Source organism: Phascolarctos cinereus, unplaced genomic scaffold (assembly GCF_003287225.1).
Source record: "Phascolarctos cinereus isolate Bilbo 61053 unplaced genomic scaffold, phaCin_HiC Scaffold_5;HRSCAF=322, whole genome shotgun sequence".
In the NCBI taxonomy this organism is placed as follows: Eukaryota; Metazoa; Chordata; class Mammalia; order Diprotodontia; family Phascolarctidae; genus Phascolarctos; species Phascolarctos cinereus.
In genome coordinates, this window is record NW_027555958.1 from 100,115,669 (window position 1) to 100,135,260 (window position 19,592).

At 36.0% G+C, this 19,592-nt stretch overlaps 1 protein-coding gene and 1 pseudogene across 4 annotated transcripts in view; one reads left to right on the plus strand and one right to left on the minus strand.

The window, feature by feature from the left end:
• Window positions 1–2,467: 2,467 nt before the first annotated feature.
• On the minus strand, window positions 2,468–9,847 carry LOC144457901 (VIP peptides-like). Of its 3 annotated transcripts, none has more exons than XM_078156754.1 (5): window positions 9,313–9,499; window positions 8,194–8,307; window positions 4,787–4,921; window positions 3,056–3,160; window positions 2,468–2,594 (listed from the first exon to the last, which is right to left on the minus strand). In XM_078156754.1, exons 1-5 carry the CDS (start codon window positions 9,366–9,368, stop codon window positions 2,573–2,575), a joined length of 432 nt encoding a protein of 143 aa, XP_078012880.1. In that variant the 5' UTR covers window positions 9,369–9,499; the 3' UTR covers window positions 2,468–2,572. The 3 variants fall into 3 exon arrangements, with proteins under 3 accessions (XP_078012880.1, XP_078012882.1, XP_078012881.1); XM_078156756.1 differs by having other exon boundaries at window positions 2,471–2,594; window positions 9,380–9,499; XM_078156755.1 differs by lacking the exon at window positions 9,313–9,499 and adding an exon at window positions 9,570–9,847 and having other exon boundaries at window positions 2,473–2,594.
• LOC110208563 (large ribosomal subunit protein uL24 pseudogene) overlaps window positions 9,847–19,592 on the plus strand; it is a 45,516-nt pseudogene continuing 35,770 nt past the window's right edge. The window contains exon 1 of the transcript XR_013487504.1: window positions 9,847–9,922. The product of XR_013487504.1 is annotated as a large ribosomal subunit protein uL24 pseudogene, transcript variant X3 (transcript). The remainder of the gene's footprint in view (window positions 9,923–19,592) is intronic.

Consider the following 19,592-nt stretch of genomic DNA (forward strand, 5'->3'; position numbering starts at 1 on the left):
CTCAATTTCTTCTGCAAAGTCTCCCTTGGCCACTTAGCCCATAGTGATCTCTCCCTCCTCACTTGTAGCCTCTGGTAGGTTCTGGTAGCTTTATGGCCTCATTATATTTCATGTACATATTTTTTAGATCCACAACTGGGATGTTACTTGAAGGCATGAATGTCACTTCATCCTTTTTTATTTTTTTTTAATATCCTTAGCATGAGGCCTTCCACATAATTGGTGCTCAATAGAAAATATTCATGGGGTAGCCATAATCAGATCTAATGCAAGCAAAGGATATAGTGAGTCCAATTCACTATTGCTGGTGAAACTACTCATTCAGTGGCAGAATCTGGTATTTGTGATTTAGCCTCTACTTTTGAATTCCTTTATATTGGTTATGGTGGCTACACTTGCATTAACCCAAAATGTAGATTTTTGTTTGACTTTGCTTTTTCCATGTAAATGCCAGTCTATGAGTCATGACTTTTTAGTCAGTTCTCTAAGTAGCTACATTTTTCTGAATGTCCTTTTCATAGATGGCTATGAACCTCTAAACTGATTCGTTGAATAAAACACATAAAAAATATTGGCAGTGAAAATCAAATGTTTTTATTGTGTACATTTAATTAGTTACATTCATTTTGAAAAAAAATAGTTTTTTTTTCTGTGGGTCTACCTTTTCTATGAGAGTGCTAATGATATTGGAGATTTATAATGAATGCCCATGGAGAAAAGCTTTTCTCCTGTAAAGCAACACACCTGTCTATGCCAATGTCATTGCACACCTCCCCAAACCCAGAATCCAGTGAGAGTTACATACCCTGGAGCTACATCTGTAGAGTCAATCTCCTAAATCAAAAGTGAATCTATGCTATTGCATATACGTGCTTTGGAAACTGTAAAGCCAAAAGTGAGTAGTTTCTAATGATACCTTAACAAAGGCTGTCTTTTAGAGTTGGAATAAAAAACAAAAAAACACAAGGTTATTTGAAAATGAAAGAATACATTAGTTTTCTTTTTAGATGGTATAGTCTTGGTTATGTTCATGAATTATGGTCTATAAATGGATCCTCACAGCACAGTTTTTTATAATATTTTTTTCTCTTTCCATGCTTCACAAAAGTCAGGGACCATGGAATATTGAATGCCAGGGTGTGCTTCTTTTTCAATGCATTTATTAAAAGAAAAGTTACATAACATATGAAGCAATATGGTTTTCCTGAAGACAAGATTTAGGCAAAAATCTCTAAAATGGTATTTACAGTGTAAACACCACTTTAATTACATGAGAAGCAAATCACAACTTTCATTACAACATATACTTGTTTTGATTTGATATTGAATGTTTTTTGATAAATTTATGTAGATATCAAAAAATAGTCAATTTGTTCATCATAGATTTTCAAGAATTCTGAAAAATAAAGAAATAATTTTAAGAACAAATCTCATTTTATTTAAAAATCTTAGTTTCATTTTTATAATAAAGATCTTAAGATTAATCAACACACTATAAGTAATCATGCTAGCTCACAAAGGGTCTACTTTTGAAAGAGTGTGACCGTGACACAAGGAAATGAAGTATTAGAGGCCTAGCAGGTATAGCATTAAATATTAGCCACTTCTATACAATAAGGCATAAGTATTCTACCTCAGAAAAAATCATATATATTAAGAAGATATCTAATCATAGAGAAAGAGTAAGGATGGACCTTACATTAAGAAAAAAAATTGTGACTTGGTTCTGAAAAGGAAATTCAATTTCTAGGGGGCAGCTAGGTAGCACAGTTGATAGAGCACTGGCCTTTGATGTCTGGAGGACCTGAGTTCAAATCTAGCTTTAGACATATAACACTCACTAGCAGAGTGACCCTGGGCAAGTCACTTAACCCCAATTGTCTCACCAAAAAAAAAAAAGGAAATTCAATTTCTGGTCCACATCTCGGCACAAGAAAAATGGGGGGGGGGAGCAGGAAGGGGAAAAATGAAATCAGGGCACCATTTAGAATACCAAACTGCTTACTTTTAACTGTTGATACAACTGATACTAAGAAAACAAAATGAGTTATTCTAAGCTGATTATTGGATTGAGTTCTACATCAACAGAAACCAGAACTGTATAGCCTGAAGTGGTCCACTAATATGAAGTTCCTTAATCTTATGAGAAGATATTTCCCTTAAGGAAAAAGCATGTTCATGCAAAATGACTCTTGGATATAGAAAGAGGAGAAGAGAATAGCAATTCATATAGTGTCTGCTACATACCAGCACTATGCTGAGTACTTTTCATATATTATTCATTTGATCTTCACAACAAACTTGGGAGGTCAATAATGTTATCCTCATTTTAGTTGAGGAAAATAAAACAAACAAAAGTTATGTGACTTGCTGAGGGTCACACAGCTAGTAAATGTCTGGGACTAGATTTTAACTCAGGTTGTCCTGCCTTCAGGCCCAGTACTTTGTCCACTGTGCATCCTTGCTCTAGACTTAGAGGGTGAGGTGATTGTCCCTAGAACAGAATGATTAATGTTTAAGACTTACTGTTGGGAAGTTCAGCTCTGCTTCTTGAGCATCACTTTCAGGGTTCTCATTTGGGTTCATTTTGTTTACTGTGGGAGACCAGGGAAAAATGCATTTTGAGATTCTTAGACAGCCACAACTAATTGTACTGAAGGTTGAGGCTTCCTTTACCTACATTTGGGGTAACCCAGATGTGAGCAGTATGCTGAGTATAGTTAGAGTGACCCTAGAGGTGAGAGCAATGAGCCAACATGAGAAGATGGTGCTCTTGGGGTTAGGTCCCTACATTACAATGTAGATGTAGTATAAAATCTTGTATTTGTACTTTGTCCATTTACACACACAGACATACACACACACACACACAAGCACATGCATTTATATAGACATAGATACACATATATGCACACACACATACATATATATGCACCTACATACACATATTTAAAATAATATCAGTTTGTTACTCAAAAATCAAATATCATTGTTAGTGAAAAATAAATTCTTGACTAGTAGTTTAAAATGCAGTTAGTAAAATTAAATAACTCACGCTTTTACTTCTTGAAGAAGTTTTTTTATTAACTCTCTAAGAGCATGGTCTTGCTGGAGTTTACGTAATACACTTGTGAATGCCGCATCAACTTGTCTGCTATTTCTAAGAGTGGGGGAAAGATCATTTAGAGATTAAGATACTTATATTTTGCTTGAAACATAAAAGGAAATAAGTGTTGCCCTTCAATACTACAAAGAAAAGTATTTGGAACACTATTTTAACACATTATTTTGTGATTTAAATAACAATTCTCATTCTAGTCATCGCCTTAAATGCAAAATGATTGTTATCCAAATTTTATGACAAAGCCTTCTTATTGTTAAAGTTCTCATATATCCAATTAGAGCTTTAAAATATTTTGGAAAATAGCAGGAACCTAGTTAAAGTTAAAAATATAGCTTTGTATTGTGCTTTTTTTGAAGGGATCCATACCTGATTAAGCACATTCTCTAACATGATTGCATTCATTGTCTTTACTTCTTATTGACTGTTTAATTAATTAGTTAATTGTGTTAAAGAGAGTGGAACAAAATACAATTGCAGTCATAGAATAATGGAATGAAAATAGACATTCAAGTCTAGTCCAATATGAGTAACAAGTCTATTGCTTTCCCATTCTCAACAAATGATCATCCAAATACAAATATTTCTAGGGAAGAGGAACTCACTAATTTTCTTTTCTTTTCCTGTTTTTTTTTGGGGGGGTAATTGGGGTTAAGTGACTGGCCCAGGGTCACACAGATAGTAAGTGTCAAGTGTTTGGTCTGAGGCCAGATTCGAACTCAGGTCCTGCTGACTTCAGGGCTGCTACTCTATCCACTGCACCACCTAGCTACCCCTGAAACTCGCTACTTTTCAACACAGCAAGTTCAATTTTTAGTCTACCTATAGTTTTTGAAGGTTCTTTGGAAAGAGCTAAGATCTCTTGGCTACACGAGAGCAACTCCAATGTAGCCCTTGAACATTTAATGTTCTTAGTGGATGGCACAGACTAAAACATTATGAGTATTGTAGAACTGGGTGCTATTGAAAAATTTGATCAACCTGACCCATCATAATGTATCTAGCAAACCCATAACCGTAGGAGATATAGAAATACTGATATATGAATGAGCTGTGATGAGCTAGATTGACCAATTTTATGGTATACACAGTACTGGCATGTGGCCTTCAGTAGTGCAGTATACAGCATCTTAATGTATTAATAATGATGATGATGATGATTATAATGATAATAACAATAACCAGCATTTAGATAGCATTTTAAGGTTTGCAAACAGTTTACAAATATGATTTCTTATCATTATCACAACCCAGCTAGGTGATATGGTGGATAGAGTACTGAGCCTGGAGACAGGAGGACCTGAGTTCATGCCAGCATCAGACACTTGCAACTGTGTGATCCTGGCCAAGTCACTTAACCTGTTTGCCTCAATTTCCTTAGTGTAGAATGGGAACCCTGGAGCAGGAAATGGTAAACCACTCCAGTATCTTTGCCAAGAAAATACCATAAAAATGAGGTCATGAAAAGTCGGATATAACTAAGCAACTTAAGAACAACATTATATGTTTACAGAGAGGAAACTGAGGCAGCAGAGGTTGTGATCTACCTAGGTTGAGAATGCTAGTGAGTATCTTACCACAGATTTGATCTTTGGTCTTCCTGACTCCAGCACCAGAATTCTATCTAAAATTCTCAGATAAAAAACTGAGTATAAATGACCTCACCTGATCAACGCTCTGGGAGCATCCCCAAAAGACAAGTCATTTTCAGGTAATGAACTTTCCAGATGATCATTTTCCACCTTTAATAAACCTGGATTTTGGTTAGGTTCACTAGGGCCATCAAACAGCATACCATTGCTGGAAGGGAAAACACCATGAGCTTGCTATAAACTACCACATGACAAAAACATCTCTAGAAACATTGAAAGCCATTCAAAGCAAGAAATTACAGATGTACCCTAAAAAACAATTCTATATTAATAGTGAACAGATAATAAATACAGACAATTCTTTTCTATCCCATGGTGTGCATGCATTTGCATGTATGTGTGTGTGTGTGTGTGTGTGTATGTGTTTGTGCAATATAGATTGTACAAATTGAAAAAATACCAAGCAAGGCCAGAAGGATCTATTCTTATCATGGGGTAAAATGAGAAAATAAAAAGAGAGTCAGAAATTAATACCATTAAAAAAAGAAAAAGGTAAGGAAGAGTGTGAAAAAACAATGAAATACAAAAGATGAGAATGCCTTGTTTTGGGCAGATTTGAGGAGAAGGGTATTAAGTTCTGAGGAAGACAGAAAAGGTAGTCAAACATAGGAAGGAAAAAGAGAAGATGGAAAGATATGCAAAGAAGGAAAAAGCAGGAAGAATAAGGATATGGGAGGAATTTATGTTTGTTAACACAGATAAGGAGGAAATCTTATTACAGCTTTTGAAGTTTCACAAAGTGCAGCAGGTGGCACAGTGGGTAGAGTGCTGGCCCTGGAGTCAGGAAGACTTCAATTCAAATCCAGACTCAGACACTTAGCTGTGTGACCCTGGGCAACACACTTGATCTCTATTTGCTTCATTTTCCTCAACTGTCAAATGATAATAATAGCACTTACTGCACACAGGGTTGTTGTAAAGAACAAATGAGATAACATTTGTAAGGCACTGAGCACAGGGACTGGTATGTAGGAAGCGCTATATAAATGCTTATTCCCTTACCCCATCTTCTTTTTCCCCATAACAACCCACTGATGTGCATAGTGTCAGTGTTATTACCTTTATCTTAACTAATAAGAAAAAGAGGCAGGCAGAAGTTAAATGACTTGCCTCTGATCATATAGTTAGAAGTCTGTGTCAAAGCTAAGATGTAAACCCAGGTCTCCTGACTTCTAGTTCACCAATCTTTCTACTTTATCCTGCTTCATCTCTTCCTGCTTATATATGCCACATTTGTGTGTGTGTGTGTCACATGTATATAGATATAGACATACACAGAAAAACATATGTAATGCTAATGTATTTATATGCTCAATGACAAATATATAGATTGGGTGTATTTGCATTATGGGTGTTAGGAAAATAAGAGGAAGAGTAAGTTGGATATATGAATTTGACTTATACTTTTTTCCCTGAAGAAAGACATTCATTGCATGTACTAAGTCAAGAAAATGATCCTTAGATTCTCGTTACACGACAGCAATATGCTTGTTGCAATCTATACTTATAAATGGGTCAATGCATAGCCTGTTTCTGCTATTATATTTCCTAAAACTTGTACTCCTCAAAGAGATTTCATCTGGGACTTGCCTAAGGCAGAAGTGGAACTGTCTGGATATGGTAACTTTGCCCTATGTGTAACAGTAGTTGGTGAGAATTTGGCGTGTGTCTAACAAAAGTCTTCTGCCAGAAACCAAGAGCTTATTCTTCCATTTACTTGGATTGAAAACAGGATAAAAATGAGAAGAGCAAGAGAGGAGCTCTCCTTATAGCTTGTTTCCTAAGCTTTCCTGGAAAAGATAGACTCTGCCTATGTCATCCTAGATATTTGTGACTGGCTATGCACATTCTTAAATGAGCCAATAGCATGAAATGAGACATCATCTCTTAGCATTCCTGTGAAGATTAATAAGCTCCAGTGTAGTTTCTTGGAATCACTGCATGTGGCAGGTAGCTGCCCTCTATATTTGTGAATGGGAGTACGTTTACTACAGGTAGAAACCATTATACAATTGGCAGATGGGGAAGCTATGCATATGAAAAATGAACATGTTATATTCCAAATTAAAAAATAAAACTGTGTTTCTAAGAATGAAATTAGGAAGTTGGTTTGAAAAATAAAACCACATATATGAAATGAGCCAATTTAAGTACGTTAGCCTATTCAAAGCAGAGTGCTTAAGGAAAGTGTCAATCTTCTCAGAGTTCTTAAAATATGCAGTGGTGTAGCATCCTATATGGGAATGTACCCCTCAGCAAGTAATGTTGTTCAGGACTGCAACCTGGGCCAAGAAGGTGGATGGCCACCCATAACTCTGTGTCTTACACTCCAGAATAATCTGTTGGTGCTGCCATTGTTCTGTCTCAGAAGTGACTGCTTTCTGGGCATCTTTCAGAGACGTACAGTAACCTGTTTTGATTGATTGCCTTAGAGATTGAGTTTTCCTGACAATAGAACATTTTTTACTCAGCTGGATAAAAGTCTGACTATTAAGTAATAAGGAAGGGTTATACAGACTGGCAAAGGATTTTATCTATGAAACCAGAAGGAGAGATTCAGACTGGCAAGTTTTTTTTTTCCTTTTTGAGATTTAACATAAATTTCCTTTATGTGAAAACCTGAAAGATACAATATTTGCTTGACCTCCACTCAATTAGTATAGAATTTTTTTTAAAGCTCTGAAATGTGGCATCCATCATAGAAGATGGAATAACTAAATACGTGGGGATAAAAATCAAATCATATTACAAATGTTTTATACTATGTATGATTTCCTTTCAAAAAACCTCTCATATTGAATTAATTCTGTCAATATCTATGATTTAGAGCTTTGAGTCAGGTTATTTATACCTCCAAAAAGATCTTTTCTTTGTTGGCTGTAATATACAATATCACAACATGGCCCAAGTGCTAAAAGAGAAAATTTTTGGAAGAAAAAACACCAATATTGATATCTGTAATATTTCCTGAAAATTTTATCTAATGGATTCCAGAAGAAAGTAACTGAAATGAAAATACCATGCAGATAATTGATGTTACCTGAGAAAGTACACCAAGTTAATGATGGTTTAAAAATATTTTGTACTAATGAGACTCTAATAAAGAAAGAAAAGAAAAAAAGCCTACCTTTGGATTATTTGGGGATGTGTTCTGACCTACCCATGTCCTACATCCTACTGCTCTAGCTGATGCTAGAGAAGTGAATTTCAGGGCACCTTTATAATCATTGATGTTATAGTCTGGAATTGATTGGGGAATAAAATGAATAAGAATATCATATCATTGAAGATCACCAAGTAAAAAAGACTCATTTTCAAATAGCTCCAACTTTAAGTGGTCAGCAGGATATGGCCCCTCATCCTACTTCACAGGAGAGTTGGGAGAGAGATGGCAACTTCTCAAGATAAAAGACACCTTACCTCATGGCAGAATATGTTCCAAGAGGTAATGCCAGTGTTTGTGAGCAGAAGATATTAAGAAGCATCAGTGATACCAGGAGCTGGGAGCTACTTCTGGCTTCCATCTTTGAATATCTGAAATAAGTGAAAAACAAACATTTAAATCACCTTCAAGGGCCACAGATGTCATCTACAAAACAGTCCAGCACATCACATAGAAACACACCAAGTTTTTGCCAAGTTCAAAACAAGTGGCGGTCTTTCTATCAAAAGAGATAAAACTTTACCATGGTTACAGATTCAAGCTATAGAATTTCTGCCATTTTGCTCCATCACTTTGAATATAAAATAGTCTCCAGCTATATGTAGCACATTACATATGGATTTCTCACATTTATATACTATATGCTGATTTTTCAAAGAAACCCATATGAACTCAAGGGACACTAACTCCCTTTTGAACAGAGGCATAAGTGAGCAGTCAACTTGAAATCCTTCTAACTAAAGGAATGAGTTTCAAAAAAGGGACCAATGAATAATTGATGTCTCCTCTAATTCTATTTTAATTATCTGGTAAAGAGGAGAAAGTTAGGAGAGACACGTATTCAGAGTTGTTGAAACAGAAAAAGATTACTCTAGAACCCTCTTCCCTTGCTCCTGCAGATACCTTAAAACCTATTAATAGCATAAAATAATGCCAAGTTCCCATTGATGAGTATATTATTATTCAAGCATTTATTCCTTTAGAAAAGAGAACGTGTATGGAGGAAGTAAAAGGTATTTATATCCTTTCTCTTAACATAAGTTTCTAAAAAACCCCCAGGATTTGAAGTTCTTCTATAAGAGGATTAACAAAACAAAATATTTAAAACTGCAAAAAGTGAAGACTTAATTACTCTCATAACGAAGCAGTTGAGCATAAAATGAAAACTTCAGTGCTTGAACAAGACACAAGCTAAAATCTTGTCACAACTACTGATTAAGGAATTTTCATCTGTAAGACAGAAAGAAGTCAGTCTTAAAACAAGAGAAATTGTGCAATAGTAATTTAAACTGAATGAAGAAGAAAGCAGATGAGACATCAATAGAGTAAACAAAAGCAACCTATATAAGATAAGCTTTCCTATTTCACAGTATTACCTGAGAAACTTGGTTTTTGTTATTGATGTGTTGTAAAGAAAAAAAAACACACACATGGAAAACTTACTGCTACAGAGAGAACATTTTGTATAAGCAGTGGGAAGTTCCAGGGAAAAGATAAATACAAGTCGAGTTTCTATTCACTCTGACCTGCAATGCCCTCTCTGTTATGAGGTGTGCTCCTCTCTCAATGATACTGGTTAATATTCAGAATCTTCCTATGCAGAGAATTCCTGTGAAGCCACAAAAGACCTTACCATTCACTGAAGATCTTAAGCTTGGGTACAGGGACTGCTCTTCCTAACTCCTGAGCTGAGTCAATCTCTTCACTATAATCTGACCAGCATTTGAAACACCCTCCTTTTTATAGGGTTTTCACATGGGACAAAACAAACTCATAGGTATGGTGATAGATGTCACAATTGTTACTCTCCCCGGAGATGAATGGATGATTTCCTTACTTTATGAGGTGGAAGATCCTAGGTAATCCATGAAGAACACGCAATGTTGTTATTATGAATGATTTGTATCAGCTTATGGTGAATAAGTTCAAGATGTAAGGTACAGGGAACAACTCAACTTATGTAAATAACCAACACGCCCATTCTTGGTAGGAAACAGTTTTTGTTTTTCTCTAAATGAATGTGAATATAGTAAGATAGTATTTATTTAAATGGCTTTTACTGGTTATGAAGCAATGTTTCACAAGAGGGGTTTTTCCTGAAAAAGCTTCAAAGGAATTCAAAATAAGATCATCTTGTGAATCAAAATAATGGAATCGTTTGGGAGTTCTGTGTGTCTTTGTCTATGTAATCTCATGAAATCTTATGAAAAGTTAACTACATATAATTGCTTATTGTTATTGTAATGGGAAAACAATGTTGTTTGTACTTTAATTGTTTGTATTTCATTCCTATTATTACAATTTCTCTGTCTTTTTTAGTGAGATTTATGAAATGTGATGGGACTTTTAGAACAGCGTGAGGATCATTTGAACACTCGGATTACTGATTAGTCCCTGCAGAGTACTGCTTTCAGACATTGAGCCTCAGAAGTTTAATATCTGTAAAATAAGTTATTTTCATCTTTTCTCAAGTCTCACACATGTTATATGTATATTTGATTTTATCTGTTAAGTTTTCATTTCTTATTAGAACACTGCCTTTTTTGATGCTTTCTGAATAATGTAACTCTTGGTACATTATTACATATATCATTCTATGTACAACTATAGGTTCTAATGTTTTACCTTATGTGTAATTCATTGGTAAATTTTGCCATATTTACTTTTGTAACATCTGTCTTATATGCCTCCTTCTCTCCTTGGACAGTGCCACCACCCTTGTGCAAACCTTGATCACCTTACACCAGGACTACTGCAATAGCCTGGTGCTTGGTTTCCCTGCCTAAAGTCTCTCCCCATTCCATTCTATCCTCTACTCAGCTTTCAAATTAATCTCCCTAAAAGTCTAAAAATTTTATCTTCATATTCAATATACTGCAGGTACTCCCTGTCACCTCCATCATGAAATGTAAAATCCTGCTTGACATCCAAAGCTGTTTACAACTTGACCCCCAACCCCACCCCCCCTTTCCTGTTTTCTCATGCTTATTACAACCCATGTACTTCAAGATTCAGTGATATTGTTTTCTTTTCTGTTCTTCAAACAGGACTCTTGAGAGAAATGTTGTTAACCTATTAATATTGGAGGGAATCTAGATTTTTTTTCTCTCTTTCTCTTTCCTCAGTCAGTTACTAGGTCAAGGCAGCTTCTGCAGGATAGGGCTGATGATGAGATTGAATTCAACCCAGAATTAGGTCTCTTATATTTTTAATTCACTATACACCATCTTCCAGCTCAGGGCATTTTCATTAGCTGCTCCTATACCCAGAATGCTCTCCTGGCTTCCCTGGCTTTCTTCAAGTCTCAGACAAAATCCCATCTTCTACAGGAAATTTTTCTATATCCTTCTTAATTCTAATGCCATCTCTTTGTTAATTAGTTCCAGTTTATCTGGTTTATACATAATTGTTTACATGTTGCCTCCTCCATTAGTTTGTGAACTTGAAAGCAGGTCCTGTCTTTTACCTGTCTTGTATCCACAAATAGCACTTAGCATGGTTCTCTACACATAGCAGGTACTTAACAAATGTTTACTGATCCACTCTAGGATTTATTGAATAGAGGGCTGACGTGGTCACACGTGTACTCTAGGAAGATCAGTTTGATAACTGAATGGAGTGGTGAGAGACTAGAGACGGGGGAGAACAACCAGCAGGATATTTCAACAGTCCAAGCATGAGTCAATTATCTAGCAACTAGACTCTAGGGTTCTTAAACTGGAGTCTGTGAATTTTTTAGAAATAAATTTTATAACTGTATATTGATATAATTAGTTTCTTATGTATTATGTTTTATGTATTTAAAAAAAATTATTCTAAGAAGGGCCCCATAGGTTTCACCATACTGAAAAGAGTCTATGACAAAGAAAAGATTAAGCACTTCTGTTTAGAGTTTTGCAGGAGATCATTCACCAAAAGGCTTGGAATGAATTTTTTTGGCCATAGCAACTCACTAAAACAGTCTACTAAATACACTTATGGGTTGTGACTTTTACCAGTGAGGGAAATAATTGAAGCAGTGAAATCACAGATTTTTAAAGTGTGCAGTTATTGCTTAAAAAAATTTCCTCCCCCTTGATGGGATGGTGAAACATGCAAAAAGGAAAAGGAAACATAGGATCACAGATTTTGAACTGGAAGGGGCCTCAGAGAATATTTCCTCTCATATCAAAGATGAGGAAACTGAGGCTCAAAGAGGTTAACTAACTTGACCCAAATCGACCAAGTAGCAAGTAGTACAGCTAGGATTTGAAGCTAGGTGGTGAAGTGGATAGAGCACTGAGCTTGGAGTCAGGAAGACTTATCTTCCTAAGTTCAAATCTGGCCTCAGACACCAAGTGTGTGACCTGGGCAAGTCACTTAACCCTGTTTGCTTCAGTTTCCTCATTTGCAATATGAGAATGAAATGGCAAACCACTCTAGAACTTTTGCCAAGATCATGCCAAATGGGATCACAAAGAGTTGTGCAATGACTGAAAATAACTAAACAACCACATCTGTCTCCAAATCCAGTATATTTGTTCACTGCACCACATTCTTAATAAGAACACTAGATAAGCAAATATTCCATTTTCCCAATCTGTCGATGACTGTATCATGTGAGTCTGAATCAGAAATCCTGCTAAGGGAAATTATATCAATCAGCAAATATTTAAGGACCTATATGCCTAACACAATAGTATATAATTGTTATTTACAGCCAAGTCATTTCATTGTCTCCTTCACCTCCTTTTCCTCCTCCTCTTCCTTTCCTTCTTCATCAGGGTTTATTAAGTGCTTACAATTGGGACATTTTTGTAAGTATAAGGGATCTGTCTTTATCTGAGATACATTATATGTGATGTTATAACTGATCATCTGAAATATTATTTTAAGTTACATTTGTTTAAAAATGTTTACATTTTAAAGTTAATAATTTGAGATATTTAACCCCCCTCCCCAACTGTCAATGAAATGTCACTCTACTGATTTTCCATACTATTTTCCCTTGTCCTGTCAGCTAAGAAGACCAGACAGAAAGCAATTTCTTTTGCATCTAGTACTTAACCCTTTTTGGCGGCAAAAATGGAGTTCTTCCTAGCAGGTGCTGAAGAGGGTCATTAATAGTCATTAACAGGGTTGGACTTCATCTACATGATTTCTGTTACAATTCTGGAGACACTTATTTGTTCCCCCAAGATGGCATTTGGAGTCATGCATCTGGCCTTTGTCATTTCCATATAGGTTGCTTGGCCATACCAAGCAATTTTATTCTAATTGCAACCCATTTTAACCCCTCTGGGAAGAGGGTACATGGCTTCTGTGAGGCATTTTAAAAATTTAGTATTTTATTTTCCCCCAGTTACATGTAAGAAAAATTTTTACATCTAGTTTTTGGAACTTTGAATTCCAAATTCTCACCCTTCTTCCCGCCCCCCTCACATTGAGAAGGCAAGCAATTTGATATAGGTTTTACATGTGTAGCCATGCATATCCACAATAGTCATGTTGTGAAAGAAAACAGAGACAAAAAACCCCCAAGAAAAATAAAGAAAATAAAAAGAAGTATGCTTCAATCTGTATTTAGACACCACGAGTTCTTTCTCTGGGAACAGATAATTTTCTTTATCATAAGCCCTTCAAAATTGTCTCAGATCATTGTATTGCTGAGAATAGCTAAGTCATTCATAGCTGATCATCTTACAATATTGCTGTTACTTTGTATACAGTATATTTCACCTTCCATCAGCTCATGCAAATCTTTCTAGGGTTTTCTGAGAGCATCATGCTCATCATTTCTTAGAGTACAATAGTATTCCATCATAATCACATATGACAACTTGTTCAGCCATTTCCCAATCTATGGGCATCCTCTCACTTTGTAATTCTTTGCCCCTCAAAAAGAGCAGCTACAAGTATTTTTGTTTATATAGTTAGTTCCTTCTCCTTTATTTTTTAAAATATCTTTTGGGACATAGACCTAGTAGTGATATTTCTAGGTCAAATGGTATCCATGATTTTATTGGGCATAGTTCCACATTGCTCTGTAGAATGGTTGAATCAGTTCACAACTCCACCAATGGCACAGTAATGTCTGATTTTTTCCACATCCCCTCCAACATTTGTCATTTACCTTTTCTGTCCTATTAGCCGATCTAATAGGCATGAGGCAGTGCCTTAGAATGTTTTAATTTGCATTTCTCCAATCGATAGTGAATTAGTGTATTTTTTAAATATGCCTGTAGATATCTCTGATTACTTCATCTGAAAACATATCTTTTGATCATTTGTCAACTGGGGAATGGCTTTTTTTCTATAAATTTGACTCAATTCTTTATATGTTTGAGAAATGAGGACTTTATCAGAGAAACTTGCTTCAAAAGTTTTTTCACAGTTACAATTGCTAACTGTATTGCCCCTCCCAATCTATTCCCACCATTTATTCTATTCTCTCTCCTTTCACTCTATTCCTCCTCAAAAGTGTTTTGCTTCTCACTGTCACCTCCCCCAATCTGCCCTCCCCTTTATCAACCACCCCACCTTCTCTAATCCCTTCCCTTCCTACTTCCTTGTAGGTTAAGATAGATTTCTATACCCAATTGAGTGTGTATGTTATTCCCTCTTCAAGCTAGTTCTGATGGGAATGAGGTTCACTTACCCCCCCTCACTTCTCCCTATCTTCCTTTCCTCCACTGTAAAAGCTTTTTCTTGCCTCTTTTATGTGAAATAATTTGCCCCATTCTACCTCTCTTTTTCTCTTCCTCCCAGTACATTCATCTCTCACCCCTAAATTTTATTTTTAAATAGCAGCCCTTCATAGTCAACTCACACCTGTGCCCTCTAGCTTTATATATTCTTTCTAACTACCCTGATGTGTACTGAGAAAGGTCTTATGAGTTACATATATTATCTTCCTATGTTGGAATGTAAACAGTTTAGTCTGATTAAGTCTCTTATGATTTACCTTTTCTGTTTACCTTCATAAGCTTCTCTTGAGTCTTGTATTTGAAGGTCAAATATTCTATTCAGCTCTGGTCTTTTCATCAAGAATGTTTGAAAGTCCTCTCTCTCATTGAATGTACCCTTTTCCCCCTGAAGGATTATATGCAGTTCTGCTGAGTAGGTGATTCCTGGTTGTAGTGCTACCTCTTCTGCCCTCCAGAATCTCATATTCAAAGCCTTATGATCCTTTAATGTAGGAGCTGCTAAATCTTGTGTTATCTTGACTGTGGCTCCATGATACTTGAATTATTTCTATCTAGTTCCTTGCAGTATTTTCTCCTTGATCTGAGAGGTCTGGAATTTGGCTACAATATTCCTGGCAGTTTTCATTTTGAGATCTCTTTTAAGGAGTGATGTGGATTCTTTCAATTTTTGTTTTACCCTCTGGTTCTAGAATATCAGGGCAGTTTTCCTTGATAATTTCTTGAAAGATGATGTCTATGCTCTTTTTTTGGTCATGGTTTTCAGGTAGCCCAATAATTTTAAAATGATCTCTCCTTGATCTATTTTCTAGGTCATTTGTGTTTGGAATGAGATATTTCACATTGTTTTCTTTTTTTTCATTCTTTTGGTTTTGTTTCATTGTCTCTTGATTTCTTATGAAATCATTAGCTTCCATTTGTTCCATTCTAATTTTTAAGGAATGATTTTCTTCAGTGAGTTTTTAGACCTCCTTTTCCATTTGGTCAATTTTGCTTTTTTAAATCATTCTTCTCCTCATTAGCTTTTTGAACCTCTTTTACTTTTTGGTCCATTTTGTTTATTAAGGTGTTATTTTCTTCAGTATTTTTTTGTGTCTCCTTTACCAAGCTATTGACTTGTTTTTCATGATTTTCTTGCATCACTCTCATGTGTTTTCCCAATTTTTCCTCTACCTTTCTTACTTGATTTTCAAAATCCTTTTGAACTCTTCAGTGACCTGAGACCAATTCATATTTTACTTGAAGGCTTTGGATGTAGGAGCTTTAACTTTATTGTCTTCTTCTGAGTGTGTATTTTGATCTTTCTTGTCACCAGAGCAAGTTTCAACAGTCAGAGATTATTCTGGTTGTTCACTCATTTTCCCAGCCTACTACTTGACTTTTAACTCTTTGTTAAAGCAGGGATCTACATCCAGTGTGGAGGGTATACTGTCCCAAGCTCAAGGGATTTTTTGCAGTTATTTTCAGAGATACTTCTAGAGACCTGTAAGTTTTCAGTTCTTCCAAGGTGGTATGATCTAAGGAGAGGTGCTTACTCCTCTTCTGGCCTGTGCTTTAGTCTCTGAATGACCTAAAGCACTCTATTCTGCTCTGGAACTCTGAGGAGGATTCCTTCTTTACTGCTGCCACAAACTTTGCTATGCCAGTTCTCCTTCACACCCCAGAAAAGCCACCCAGGACTGTGACTCAGATCTAAGTATATGTAAAGCAAAAGAATCCTGCCTCAATGTTAGCAAAAAGACCCCTGTAATCTCCTTCTAATTTGTTGTTTGACCTCCTTATCGTCTATGGGCTGAGAGCATCAGAAGCAGCTGCTGTGACTGCCACTACCACTGCTCTTTCAGTCACTTCCAAGGCCTGCTTCTGGTTTGCTAAGAATGGGGCTATGCTAGAATGGCCTATGCTGGACTGTGCTCCACTCTCACCCAGGTGTAACAGACCTTTCCTGCACCCCTTCCACATTGTCTTGGGCTGAAAAATTGTTTGACTTCATATTTTTGTGGTTTCTGCTGCTCTAGAATTTGTTTAGAGTAATTTTTAAAGATATTTTGAAGAGGTTTAGGGAAGAGTTCAGTTGAGGCCTTGCCTTTACTCTGCCATTTTGGTTATGCTCCTTGGCATTGTACCTTTCTGGGAGTGTCTTTTCATAAGATTACTGTGTCTGTCCCGTGCCATGGCCTACTTTATCCTAGTTCCACAGTGGGCTGGATCCTTGGTTTCTCTCGCAGGAAGCATGGTATTTTCCCAATCATGTGGTACTGGATGTTGGAACGAGTGAAAGAAGAAAAAAAAGGAGTAGAAATATCTCCTGTTTCTTAAGAATCTATTTATAGTTGTGTTTCCATGACCCCCAATATCCAGTGAGCTATCAGGTCCTAGTCTTTTTTTTTTCTACCTCTCAAATCTATTGTTCTTCCTTTGCATTCAGCTGTTACTACAGAAATCCAGATGCACATGCTCTTACATTTACACTATTGCAGTAGCATTCATATTAGTCTTGATGATTCAAGTCATTTCCCCTTTCTGATTCATTTCTTCACACTACTTCTAGATTTTGATCCTAAAGCACCAATTTCATTGCTCAAAAGATGTCAAATGGCTTCTTCATATCTTGTCTACAGACTAAAGTCCTAACCACTTATTCAGGTATTTTGGTCCTCTACAATCATGTCCCAACCTCCCTACTTTCCAAATTCATCTTACACTAATATTCTAGATGGACACATTCTATTTCTATCAAATTGGTCCAGCTCCTCCAACAAATATACTTCAAGAATCCCCTGTGATTCTTTCCATTTGTTATTCCATTTTCTCACCTTCTCATCCTCTCCACCTATGAAACTATTATACCTATGCTTTCAAGGACAATTCAGATCTCAATTTCTTCTGCAAAGTCTCCCTTGGCCACTTAGCCCATAGTGATCTCTCCCTCCTCACTTGTAGCCTCTGGTAGGTTCTGGTAGCTTTATGGCCTCATTATATTTCATGTACATATTTTTTAGATCCACAACTGGGATGTTACTTGAAGGCATGAATGTCACTTCATCCTTTTTTATTTTTTTTTAATATCCTTAGCATGAGGCCTTCCACATAATTGGTGCTCAATAGAAAATATTCATGGGGTAGCCATAATCAGATCTAATGCAAGCAAAGGATATAGTGAGTCCAGTGGCAGAATCTGGTATTTGTGATTTAGCCTTTACTTTTGAATTCCTTTATATTGGTTATGGTGGCTACACTTGAATTAACCCAAAATGTAGATTTTTGTTTGACTTTGCTTTTTCCATGTAAATGCCAGTCTATGAGTCATGACTTTTTAGTCAGTTCTCTAAGTAGCTACATTTTTCTGAATGTCCTTTTCATAGATGGCTATGAACCTCTAAACTGATTCGTTGAATAAAACACATAAAAAATATTGGCAGTGAAAATCAAATGTTTTTATTGTGTACATTTAATTAGTTACATTCATTTTGAAAAAAAATAGTTTTTTTTTCTGTGGGTCTACCTTTTCTATGAGAGTGCTAATGATATTGGAGATTTATAATGAGTGCCCATGGAGAAAAGCTTTTCTCCTGTAAAGCAACACACCCGTCTATGCCAATGTTATTGCACACCTCCCCAAACCCAGAATCCAGTGAGAGTTACATACCCTGGAGCTATATCCATAAAGTCAGTCTCCTAAATCAAAAGTGAATCTATTTCAGTGTATGTGCATGCTTTGGAAACTGTAAAGCCAAAAGTGAATAGATTCTTTTTTTTCCTTTTTTAAAAAAAATTTGTTAATTTATTTTGATTTATCAACAATCACTTCCATTTGCTTTTGAGTTTAAAATTTTTTTCCTCCTTCCTCCCCACCACCCTCCCCAAGGTGGCACACAATCTGCTATAGGCTATACATCTACATTCCTATTAAACGTATTTTCATATTAGTGAAGTTGTAAGTAAAAATTAAAACCAATAGGAGGAACCATCAGAAAGAGGAAACAAAACTCAACAGAAGAGAAAAAAAATAATAGTGATTCAAATTCCATAGTTCTGTCTTTGGATGTGGATAGCATTTTCCATCACGAGGCCTCTGGAGATGTCATAGATACTTGTATTGCTCAGAAGGGTTAAGTTTATCAATACTAGTCATCCGCACAACATGGCTGTTATTGTGTACAACGTTCTGTTGGTTCGGCTCACTTAGCATAAGACCATACAAGTCTTTCCAGGTTTTTCTGAAGTCAGCCTGTTCATCATTTCTAATAGCACAATAGTATTCCATTACATTCATATACCACAACTTGCTCAGCCATTGCCCAATTGATGGACATCCTCTCAGTTTCCAATTCTTTGCCACCACAAAAAGAGCTGCTATGAATATTTTTGTACATGTGGGTCCTTTTCCCATTTGTATGATCTCTTTGGATTATAGCCCTAGAAGTGCTATTGCTGGATCAAAGGGTATTCACATTTTTATAGCCCTTTGGGCATAGTTCCAAATCGTTCTCCAAAATGGTGGGATCATTTCACAACTCCACCAACAATGCATTAGTGTACCAATTTTCCCACATCTTCTCCAACATTTATCATTTTCCTGTTTTGTCATGTTGGCCAATCTAATAGGTGTGATGTGGTAACTCAGAGGTGTTTTGATTTGCATTTCTCTAATCAATAATGATTTAGAGCATTTTTTCATATGACTATAGATGGCTTTAATTTCTTCATCTGGGAACTGTATGTTCATATCCTTTGACCATTTATCAATTGGGGAAGTGAATAGTTTCTAATGATGCCTTAACAAAGGCTGTCTTTTAGAGTTGGATTAAAAAAAAACAAGGTTATATGAACATGAAAGAATACATTAGTTTGCTTTTTGGATGGCAGTCTTAGTTATGTTCATGAATTATGGTCTATAAATGGATCCTCAAAGCACAGTTTTTTATAATATTTTTTTCTCTTTCCATGCTTCACAAAAGTTAGGGACCATG

Bases quoted from the DNA above. Each gene is read 5' to 3' on its own strand.
- LOC144457901 (XM_078156754.1), bottom strand. From the start codon at position 9,368: ATGTGTGTGTTTTTTTTTCTTTACAACACATCAATAACAAAAACCAAG. The intron at 4,922-8,193 runs GTAAGGTGTCTT...TTTCCCTTCCAG, and splicing joins GGAACATATTCTGCCATGAG to CAATGGTATGCTGTTTGATG. The intron at 2,595-3,055 runs GTGAGTTATTTA...GGTCTCCCACAG, and splicing joins CTTCTTCAAGAAGTAAAAGC to TAAACAAAATGAACCCAAAT.